This window comes from Pogona vitticeps, chromosome 4 (assembly GCF_051106095.1).
Source record: "Pogona vitticeps strain Pit_001003342236 chromosome 4, PviZW2.1, whole genome shotgun sequence".
NCBI lineage: Eukaryota > Metazoa > Chordata > Lepidosauria > Squamata > Agamidae > Pogona > Pogona vitticeps.
Genome location: NC_135786.1, coordinates 201814836 through 201827192, shown reverse-complemented (window position 1 = coordinate 201827192; position 12357 = coordinate 201814836). Strand labels below are relative to the sequence as shown.

At 41.2% G+C, this 12357-nt stretch overlaps 1 protein-coding gene across 4 annotated transcripts in view; it reads right to left on the bottom strand.

Moving 5' to 3' along the window:
- SULF1 (sulfatase 1) overlaps positions 1 to 12357 on the bottom strand; it is a 134924-nt gene that overhangs the window by 70162 nt on the left and 52405 nt on the right. For all 4 annotated transcript variants that reach the window (XM_072999011.2, XM_020812507.3, XM_078393807.1 and 1 more), the window contains exon 2: positions 2711 to 2944. In XM_072999011.2, coding sequence (XP_072855112.2) covers positions 2711 to 2882 — 172 coding nt within the window. In that variant the 5' untranslated portion in view covers positions 2883 to 2944. The remainder of the gene's footprint in view (positions 1 to 2710; positions 2945 to 12357) is intronic.

Below are 12357 nucleotides of genomic sequence, written 5' to 3'. Positions count from 1 at the left end.
TGTAATTTATGAAATTGCCATAAATATTTCAAACTGCATTGTAAACATACTATCCTTGTTCTGGAATCACAAAAACTGGTCAGCATCACCCGAATCTGGGTCTCTGAGCAACCAGCTAGGAGAATGGAAAGATATCAAGAACTTATGACAGACAACTGAGATGATGTGTAGTAACAGTTCATTGTTCTCTGCTTATGAATGATAGGTGTGGGAATGCTTTACCCCCAAGCCAGTCTGACATCTTTATGAGCTGCTTTTAAAAGAGGGCTTTACAGCTCAACTAATTAACTGAACTACTGACCTCAACACCACCCACATTTTTGCTGTTCTTATGTGCTCATTTATACCCTGTGATAACAGAATATGGACACATACATTACAACACTTTGGTAAGTATCCTGTTTAGATGATAAGGGTAACCACACACATGTTGCCCTAGTCCACGAAACCAAGCAGCGGCTTGATCAGTCTTGCAAACAGTGTGAGACCATACCCAAAGGGGAGCCTGCCCTTTCTCAATCATGTTGTAGAGGAGGATACTTGCCTTATTGTTCAAATACTTCATATCATTAACACTGACTTATCTGGGCAGCAACAAGGGTGCATCACTGTGACTTGCTGCATCAGAAAAACAGTGAAGATTCACACTTTTTTTAAATTACCACTTTGCTGGCACTACAACATGATAAAATCCTACTCATAACAGCATACATGTTTGCTGATAATAAACAATACCCAGAGACAGTTTAAATATGTTTACATGCAGATAGTCACAGATGGATATGACCATGTGTGTTGCTGATTCCGTCTTTGAGACAAATCTAGAAATTTGCTATATATATCTTTACCAGCATCCTGCTCTTGGAGAAATGCTCTGAGCTATGAACACATACTTAACAGGTACTACTCTAGCAGTGTGGACTCAGTGCAGACTTCCCTTGAATCAAAAAGAGAGAGTTCGTGAGGAGTAGCTAGGGCTAGCCTGCTATTTTTCTCCATAAGGACAAAAAGAGAAATAGAAACAGAGCCAATTCATTATATTATTTTATTTTAATGTCTTATTGATACCATTTTCAGTTGTTTACATATAAGTGAAATGGATCAGCCAATGGTATGTACAAAGACAATCCGGACTAGCAATTGAATCCTGCTTTGACACTGGCCATGTGACAGTATCCTTCACATCCTGAGGGCATCAGAAACATTTAGGGGATGTGTGACAGGCAGCATGGCACATATACATTTGCCTTCCACCAGAAGGGATATGGCCAGGGTGGATTCAAGAGGAATGTTTAAGGGTTAGAAACTCTTACTCCTTGTATCTGTTACTGAGATGGCTTCCTCACCCTACTTAGCCATGGTCTGGTTTAGGAAGCAGATGAACTGGAGCCCTTCAGAGACCAGTGTTGAATACAATATGAAGCATCAACAGGGTAGGAGTTCCTGAGGGCATGAAGGCAGTGGCCAAAGCTATTATAGGTCAAGGAAAACAGATTCAAGGTACACAGAAAGAGGCAAATGAGAACAACTATTCTTATAAAAAGGACTGAGATAAAATTTCACCTCAGTCTCTTAGGTATACAAAAAAAATCAATGGAGGACTCTGGAGCAATGCTGCTGTGACAGAAAGAAAAGAAGCAATAGCAGCACAAATTAAAATGTAGAAAGAGTGTGGCCATGTGGGTCTTTCATCAAAACCTTCCTCAGCTTCAGAATGTTCTGAATGAATACAATGTAGATACAAAACTCATTTTGTATGTTCCATGTAGATACAAAACTCATGAGTAATGCACAGATCTGGGAAGGAACCTGATTGGCACTTCCCCACCTCCCTATGCAGCTGACCACTCTGGCAAGGGGATGGCTAATGAGTGGCAGGGCTCCTTCCCAAATTGGCATGATGATGAAGGACCTCAGCCCCATGCAGTGACCAGTGAGTAAACCAGCTGGTTTTGGGGAAAGGGACTGGGGCTCCACGGCACCTCTTAGTGCCGCTATTCATATTTGTATCCACAAGGATACGAATACAAATAGCCCATGTCTAGTTACACTACAACTGGATGTTCTGAACAGTTTTTGCCCAGAGAAGTAACTTTTTCAAGCTTTCAATCAGGGCTACCATTGTGGGTATTCCAAACAACTGCAACACAGTATTTATAGGACCAGAAGTCATTATCAATTTTAGTTGTACATAAATTAGATCAAAATTAAAAATGTAAAATTAAATAGGAATTGAAATATACGAAAGAGAACTGCTCTCAGGTGTTCCAAAACTGTAAATACTATATAGAAAAACGCACAATTATTAATTACTATTAATTACTTTTGTCAGCTTCCTGCTTTCCCAGAGCTCACAGCACACATTCACAGAAAGTGCTTGATTTAATCAGAGGTTGGTGATCATTAGCACATATATTGATTCCACAGTGCTACCTCTCCACCAAATGAGAACTGAGTAATTAAAACATACCAAACAAAGAAAATTAATGGCACTTTTTTATTTTTGTTTTTTGTTTCAAATGTTCTTTGGGTACAGACTTTCCAAATCTGTTGGTGAAGTATGATATTGTACAGAAAAGGCAAATATACTAGAGAATAATTTACAGAGCAGAAAAGAATTTTTTAAAACAGAAAGAAATGAAAAATATAAATGAAACAAAACAAAAACCACAGTAGGCTGAAAGTACGGTCCCAGTCATGATAAACTCACCAAGCTCCACATCTTGGTCATCTGTGAGTACAAGGATAATGTTTGGTCTAATATTTTTTCGCTCATGCAGCACACGTCCTCTGAACCTCGGGGATTTGACTGTTGTACTGAGGCTCCTCAGCAGTTCAGTACCAAGTACAGTCCACATCAGTGCAAGGCAATAATGATTCATTGTTATCTGTTCAGTGCTGCAGTTACGCCCTTGTGCAAATGTTTTTCTTTAATTTTCAAGCTCTGTAGAAGGGGAAAAGAAGGACAAAAAGAGAAATAGAAACAGAGCCAATTCATTATATTATTTTATTTTAATGTCTTATTGATACCATTTTCAGTTGTTTACATTGTATTGACTATTTCATATTACCATCTTGTTATTGTATTGTTTTCCATTTATTTTTTTGTTTTATTGTACTGTGTAAACTTCTCAGAGTGGCCTGGGTTGCCAGACCGGGGGGGGGGGTATAGAAATTGAATTAACAACAACAACAACAACAACAACAACAACAACAACAACAACAACAACAACAAAAAAGCTCAGCTCATAGCCAAAATAGCAGTATGTCATGGGATAAAAAACGCATGAAGAAATAGGCATAGCCCCCCTCCCCAGGCCAACTTTGGTTTAGGCTCTGATCTACACCCATTTATATGGATATAAATATGATTCAATTAGATTAGGTTTATGAGGGATTAAATATAGGGACAGGACAGAAAGCTGCTCTTGTGCTTAAATCTGCTTTGAAAATTAAATTCCTGTACTTCAGTTCTCCCACATTTTAGTTATATTTTACTGCTATTATATTATCCATTTAAAAACAACCAAACTAATGCATACACACTCCTGACATTACCAAGCTAGACATTCAAAAGTATTTTAATAGCACAACCCAATAGTATCTACTCACAAGTAAGTCCCATGAGTTCAGTTAGAACTTTATTTCCAGCTATATAATTATAGCTGAAACATCTTCAACAGATGCTTCTTTAAGAGAAGCATGTAAACTCATAATCTTGTACATCTCTGTTTAAAAAGCCAGTCTCTCATCTAGCACATATTTCCTAGTAGCACTGAAAGAAAGAAAGAAGCTTCCTCTGCTAATACACTCAATTTGAAGGAAGGCATGTCCTTATTGTGTCAAGACTAAGGTCTTCTAAAAGGGGGAAAAACTGAGCAGTATGGATTTGCTTGCTGTCCTTTACTTTCTCAAATTTTATAACATGGCTAGAATCCCTTGGAAAATAACAGGTGCTCCTTTGGGTCCCAGGGCACCTGCAAAAAAACCCCCCCAAATTCAAAAAGCCACAACTGTTTTATGTAAACTTACCAGCCTTTCTAGAGCAAAGATGAAGGGAAGGCTGTTGGCCATAACATGCACCATAATAATTAGTTTATGGTATCCAATGTGTTTTGCAAAATTAACAGAGAACTCACATTATGTGACAATCCAGATGATCTTACCTAGTACTGTGAAAGCCCAGATAGCTGTCCCTCATCACTCACCTATGGGGACTGAGCGCATCATCTATAACACACAGCAACCCCAAAATCTCCATTTGCAGATTTGGCTCACTGAGCCTATCCCACTTTTGCAATGACTGCCAGTCAAAATAGCCCTGCTTTTGTGAGCCTTAATGCAATCTCAGGAGGGGGCTCAGCAGACTAAAACCCACAACAGGCCAATGATTGATTGGCCTGGTGACTGAAAAGGTTAGACTTTCCTTTCCCATTCTCTGGCCTGTTGACAGAAGCTCCACTGAGAGGATAAGAACTTGTGATAATGTTAACTTAATTTAGAGTTTAATTGGCTCTATCCTAAAAACAACAATGGCAAGGCTTGATTGCAAACAAAGCTGGAAGGAGTCTCGCTTCCTGGGAAAAAGTCTGTCTGTAAAAGAAGTGACACTGGCCTTAATGAGAAGGGAACACAACTCATCAGACGGCCAGGACTCCCACACCTGAGTCTTCATATTTAGACATGCAACATTAACCAGTAGGAGATAAATCAGCAGAACTAATTGAATAGGAGCACAGCATAGCAGAGAAGGAAGGAGTGGGGAGAAATGGTCCCCATCACTCATTTCAAAGTACAAAGGAGGGATGGGAATCCTTGGGGAGGACCTTGACATGGACAATATATGTGTGAATGTGTGAGTATTTAAATACAGGATTCTTTTTGTCTTTCTTTGCTTGAAGCTTCCCAGTGTCTCCTATAAACAGTGTAATGCACCTCACTCTTCAGGCGGTGATTGTGTTGTAAAGGCATTTAAAAACATCAGCCCCAGCATCTGTAAGCAGAGAAATCTTGGCTCCATTGTCTGTGTATAAACATTCCAACCTCTGATTGACATCACAGCAACCTAAAGGCAGGATGCTGGAGGATTCGTGTTCTCAGTTAAATGCCATAGCCCTGACTACATGACATTCATATAAGTAGGCTGGGAAGTCAGTAATTAGTCTGAGTTGGATTTTCTCCCCCCTCTTCATCTCAAAATAGTTTGGTTTCTCAGTCTGTTTGCTCCAGCTCTTATGAGACAACTATACTAAAGAACAGGATGACTGGATAAGTTAAGTATTTTCCGGTCCAGTCCATGAACCACCCACTGCCTACATTTAGTGCAAGAGCTGAACAGACATGTCTCCCTGGACTCCTTTTTAAATAGCAAACCCTGGACTCCTGTTGCATAAGACAAAAGGAAGAGTATGTGGGAGTAAAAATAAGTAAATGTTTAGTGTTTCCTGGATTAGCATTATACAGCCAAATTATGCATTTCCTGGGTTAGCATTATACACATAATGTTGCCCCATAAAAAGATAGCCTATGCAAAGCTACAACATGCTAAGTTTGCATTGGGAACAATGTGGCTCAACAATCCTAGGAGTGGTTGTTGTGGTTTTTTCGGGCTCTTCGGCCGTGTTCTGAAGGTTGTTCTTCCTAATGTTTCGTCAGTCTCTGTGGCTGGCATCTTCAGAGGGCAGTACTCTGTGTTTGATGGCAATCCAGAGCACAGAGTGCGTTCCTCTGAAGATGCCGGCCACAGAGACTGGTGAAATGTTGAGAAGAACAACCTTCAGAACACGGCCGTGAAAGCATTCGCTAATACAAATCCTAGGAGTGGCTTGAAGTCTGAGGAAAACCTCTGCAACAACTCTTAGTAGACTTCCGTATCTCTGAGTGGGTCTCATAAAGCTTATCTAGTAGTTTCATGATGGCAGAAACAAAAACATGATGGGGGAGAGGAAAAGGCAAAATACTGTGGCACTGTGAAGACTAACCAAGTTATTTCACTGTGAGCTTTTGTGGATCAAAATCCACCTCTCCAGACAGAGAAAGTGAAAATATCCTTGTATCTAAAGAAGTAGATTATAATCCATAAAAGTTTACAATGAAATAAATCTGCTAGTCTTTAAATTGCTGCAATATTTTGCCTCTTTATGCAGTACATTTTATTTGGCTGGCAGGATTTGTGAGCTTGGTTTTGGCTTGTGTGATCTCTAGTATCGGTACTTCAAGGCCATTATTAGGATGGGATGGGAGTTTTATAATTCCTCAGGCAGACTTCTGAGGCTGAGAGAAGAGAAAGAAGAAGGCAGAAGAGAGGCTTTCCTAACACCATCCTCTCCTTCACTCTATGTGCTTTGGCTGGAAAGCAGAAGGGAACAACCCCCTCAGTCGCACTGCTTCCTGGGAGTCACCTCATTGCTCCATGGGAAGGGTAGTCTTGCTATCCATTAAAATTCTACATGGGGAGTTTGTCCAGACAACATCATTGATTGTGCACAGAGTGGAGTGGAGTGTAGAAGTGAAACCTTTTTGCCTGTCTTCTGCTTGTAAAAGGACTACAACTACAATGCAATTTGCAAATAGCATTTATTTATTTATTTATTTATTTATTTATTTATTTATTTATTTATTTATTTATTTATTTATTTATTTATTTATTTATTTATTTATTTATCCATCCATCCATCCATCCATCCATCCGTCCCGCCCATCTGGTCTATACAACCACTCTAGGCAGCTTCCAGTGTAACATAAATACAATAGAATAACACAAAAATATTACATAAGACAATAAGTAACAAATTACAATACAAAAATAGAGTAAGTAGTAAATAAAGAGAGAATAAAAGAAAAATCAAGTATTGACAGGAGGGAAGGCCTGAATATACATCCATATTTTTAGTAGACTTTAAAAGTACCCAGCGTGGGGGCTGCATGAATCTCCAGAGGGAGGTTGTTCCAGAGGCGAGGCGCCACCGCCAAGAAGGCCTGATTTCATGTCTTTTCCTTCCGGGCCTCCCTCGGCGTCAGGCTCCTCAGCCTCACGTCCTGACTCACACGGGTGATCCGGGTAGATCTTTTAAATATCCACCCTCCCCCAGTTTAGTGCTATATTGCCAAATGGATACAGGATTACAGTAATTCAAATGTTTGCCATGTCTTGTTGATTCAGCACTATTTCTTTTGCTAAACATTACAGTATTTTTTTTTAAAAAGAAATTATCAAAATGCTGGTAAAAGGACTTGGTAAGCTGATGGTGATAATGGCAGAGTGGGGAAGGGAGAATAAGGTTGAGCAATGTAGATACTTGAAACACACTTTCCGTGTGAACAGCAACAGTAATTTAAATGCCAGGGTGCAGTATGGAAAAGTTCTTATTAACCTGGGGCAACTTGGGTTTGTATGGTTATGCCCTAACACGGCTGCTTCTTTGGAAACCGGTGATGTCAGTGGCAGTAACTTGCTGGGAGGCTGAGTAAATCACAGTGTGGTTTTCTCCTCTTAACTCAAGTTATACCCAGTGAAGGGATTTTTTTTTTGCATTAGGATATATGTAATGGTGAACAATTGTATATATCAGGGTGGGCAAATCTGGTGGGGTAGGCAGAATTTTACCACCACCCCCAGCATCCTGAAAGGTAGCAGCAGCAGTCCCGAAGGAAGGAAGGAAGGAAGGAAGGAAGGAAGGAAGGAAGGAAGGAAGGAAGGAAGGAAGGAAGGAAGGAAGGAAGGAAGGAAGGAAGGAAGGAAGGAAGGAAGGAAGGAAGGAAGGAAGGAAGGAAGGAAGGAAGGAAGGAAGGAAGGAAAATGACCAGATATCCTTTACCAATTTGATTTGGGGAGAGTGAGTGGGTTTTTAAAGCCTAGAAACGTCCTGCTCTCTCTGTAAAAAACAAACCAACCACCCTTCCTGCATGGGGTGAAGCTAAAAAACCTTAACTCCTCAAATTCAAGACTGTCTCCAGGAGGGGAAAAACACCTTTCCCCACTTAATTTTTTCCTGCACCAGTGAGATCAGGACAGTTCCATGGAGCCCACTTATCATGTGCATTTATGCATCAAGCAGCAAACAGTGTCTTTTTAACCCCTCTACCCAGTACCAAGGCAATAATAGCTGCTGCTAAGGAACGGTGATTTTGGACAGACAACTCCCAGCATTATCTGCTCTTCTGCTGGAAGCTACATGCAAAAACTTCAGTCGACTTTCTCAACTTGGGGACTGTAGTACTTTGTGCACTGGCAGAGCTTGCCAAGATCTCACTATGTTAAAGGAGTGATGACAAATTAAAACAAATTTAAAAATAAATAAACAAACATAAGGATGGAGCTAGAATCACAGTGGCAGGTTCTGCCTCAGCCTCATTCAAGGGCTTAGTAAATTATACAAGGATAAGCCTCTCACATGACCAGGCATTGTGAAAAACCAGAGTTCTTCATAGCCCCAGGAGTTCTTCATAAAGTCTCAGGGCCAGCACAAGGTATTATACTGTTTGAGGCAGAATAACCACTCGCCTCCCCCACAAAATCAAAGTGCACAGAGTCCAAAGCTGGTAATGTTATTACAGGTCCTGAGAAAGAAAACCTCACAGAGATCTACAGCAGTACAATAAAGGGCATATTCAGTAACTTACAATTTACTGCTATTTCACCACATTCCAAATCTGTCTAGCTGAAATGGCTTACTTGCTGCCTAATGCAGAAGCAGGGGGTTTCTGATCCTCTGGATACCTAATGCAGTGGATATAGTGGTGGACTGGGATCTAGGAGTAGGGATAGGCATGAAGTAAAAAAATCAGAAAATTTTTAGAAAATTGTTAATTGATTGCTAAATCCTCAGTTCATGTTTTCTCAGTAGTGATGTATGGAAGTCAGAGCTGGACCATAAAGAAGGCTGACCGCCAAAGAATTGATGCTTTTGAATTGTGGTGCTGGAGGAGGCTCTTGAGAGTCCCCTGGAGTGCAAAGAGAACAAACCTATCCATTCTGAAGAAAATAAACCCCGAGTGCTCACTGGAAGGACAGACCCTGAAGCTCAGGCTCCAGTACTTTGGCCATCTCATGAGATTAGAAGACTCCCTGAAAAAGACCCTGATGTTGGGAAAGAGTGAAGGCAAGAGGAGAAGGGGATGACAGAGGATTAGATGGTTGGACAGTGTCATCGAAGCAACCAGCATGAATTTGACCAGACTCTGGTAGGCAGTGGAAGACAGGAGGACCTGGTGTGCTCTGGTCCATGGGGTCACGAAGAGTCGGATATGACTTAACAACTAAACAACAACAGTTCATGTTCATCAAATGAGACACCAATGAATACGATGTGATGAATTTTTAGCGATTTTCAAGTTGTTGATTTTTTTTTTGGAGCGGCAGCCAGCCAGCTTCCAGCCTGCTACCTCTGTGCATGTGCCAGCCTCTCAGCTGAGAGGTGCATGCATGTGCAGAAACCACCAGCCTGTGGAAGTTAGCTCAGCTGCTTTTCAAGATCGCAGCAGTGGAGGAGGCAGTGGCAACAAAAGGTAGGGAAGTGATGGGGCAATGGGAAGGAGGCGAGGAACAGTGGATGCTTCTAGCTGCCAGGGGGCCCGGCTTTTATAGGGCCAATAAACTGACAAACTGATTCATGGTTTGCTGGGGAAGAAATTTGTGGCTTGTAGACTTCCATGATCAATGAACCAAGACAACCCACCATTTTGCTGGTTTGTGCCCATCTCTACTCAAATCCCACTGGGCCATGAAAACTCTCTCTGCGTGTGGCACTACTAAAACTACTCCTTAAATATTTTCCTTGCCTTGGAAACCCTAAGATGGGATTTGACAGCACTTAAGTATGAAATCAAGGAAAGACTTAGAAGAACAAGGTATAATACTCAACTGGTAGACAAAAATGCAAATACTGTAGATTCAAGGTACACAAGAGATAAAACAAAAAGCTTTGGTAAGGAACAGACACCACTAGACACAGAGAACTTTTTTAGACACTCAGCTCCAAAAAGTCTCAACCAGCATGGCTCATAGTATGGGATCACAGAAGTTGCAATCCAAAAGCTCTGGAGAACTAAAAGCTCTCTCCTAATCATAGGCACAGCCCCATTATGTATGCAGACATCTATACACATTGTATGTGAGGGCGATCTGGCTGCAACATCTGTCAGCCCATTGATTGTCAGAGTTGATTCAGCTGATCTATACACATTGAATGGGAGCTTAGACTTACACATTGATGCAGTCTTCACATGTGGGTGCATTCACAACTCCACTAGTCATCAGAAGAAGGGCTCATACCTCGCACAGTTACACAGTTCTAGCTACTCACTACATGTCTTGCCACATTGCATGGATTCTACTTCACTATAAAATGACCTTATAAAAACCTGTCATTCTCTAAAAATGTGTCCTCTTAAGTATTAAGAAAATGAAGCAGAGAACCAACCCTGAAAAATATAGAGCTTCACAGGGGACACAAGAATGTACTGTAGTGTTTGTGTTAGATATGTTGCCCTGGTCTACATGTGTCCTCAGAGACACTGCAATTTGTCCTTGAGAAATAGTCAAAAGCATGAAAAATTAAAGAAGCCTTGTTCTTCACACATGCTAAGTGAACGTAAGGCATTGTGCAGTGTCCAAGAACTAAGAAGAGACTACAAGCTGCCTTTCTTCCCCAAAGGTAAATGAAAACATATTGCCTGCAACTGAAAAATACGCCACATGCAAAAATAAATATAAATGGTTTTTTGTATAGGCATGCACGTACTGTATTCAGCAGATCCCCAAGATGTAAGGCTGACAGCAGATGCATTCTGAAACATTTCACAGGCATTCAGCTTTTTCCATATAAATGCAAATTTTGAAGAAATTAATTCTGCAATAAGAGTTGTGAGAAGTTACATTTTTGATTACAAGAGAGTCCAAAAATAACTTTCATAGCTCTGCACAAGTCTCAGTGATTTCAACTGACCTACACTTCTACAAATTTAATAAAATACTCAACCAGACTGATTCATTTTTTCCGCAGAAAAAATTGTAGAAATAAATGATTCTAGCAGCTTAAGACCCTGTGCACTGTTCGGGAACCTCTTGGGTCCTGCCTTCTCTCAGGATGTGACTACATGGTAAGGGAAATGCAAATTAACTCACATGTGAAGTTGCACCAGGGAATTCGGAGTGCTGTCCTCTGAAGATCGCGGCCACAGGGACTGGCAAAACGTTAGGAAGAACAACCTTCAGAACACGGCCAAAGAGCCCAAAAAACCCACAACAACCATTAGATCCTGGCCCTGAAAGCCTTCGCGAACACATGAATCATTTTAGTAAGGCCTGCCAAGACTTTGGACTAACAATCAGCCTAAAAAAAGACAAGTCATCGGCCAGGGCGTGGACTCTCCTCCCTCTATTACAATCTCCACACAAGAATTGGAGGTTGTTCATGACTTTATGTACCTTGGCTCAACAATCTCTGACACCCTCTCTCTAGATGTCGAGCTGGATAAACGCATTGGGAAAGCAGCTACCATGTTCTCTAGACTCACAAAGAGAGTATGGCACAATAAGAAGCTGATGGCATATACCAAAATCCAGGTCTATAGAGCCTGTGTCTTGAGCACACTCCTGTACTGCAGTGAGTTCTGGACCCTCTGTGCACAGCAGGAGAGGAAGCTGAACACATTCCATATGCGTTGTCTCCTGATGCATTTTTGGTATCACCTGGCAGGACAAAGTTCCAAATAGAGTAGTCCTAGAATGAGTTGAAATTTTTAGCTTGTATACATTACTGAAACAGCAATGTCTACGTTGGCTCAGCCATGTTGTGAGAATGTCTGATGGTCGGATTCCAAAAGATCTCTTGTGTGGAGAATTAATGCAGGGAAATCACCCCAGAGGGAGACCATACCTGCGATACAAGGATATCTGCAAGCAGGATCTGAAGGCCTTAGGAATGGACCTCAACAGATGGGAAACTCTGACATCTGAGCATTCTGCCTGGAGGCAGGGGATGCACCATGGCCTCTCCCAATTTGAAAAGACTCTTGTCCAGCAGGCCAAGGTAAAGAGGCAGTCCCAAAAGCAGCAAAATCAGGGAGCTGGACAGGGGACAGCTTGTATTTGTCTTCAGTGTGGAAGGGATTGTCACTCTCGAACTGGCCTTCTCAGCCACACTAGACACTGTTCCAAGTCCTCCATACAGAGCACATTACCATAGTCTCTTGAGACTGAAGGATACCTAAAAGCAGGTAGTGCAGTTCAAAGGAACTATCTTAAAAGGGCTTTTCCTGCTTCTTTGACTCTATTTCCTCATCTTATATCTTAACCAGAGCTTGTTAAACTGTAGCTCTGCCCACCCAGGAGAAACTTTTTTAAAAAAAGCAACT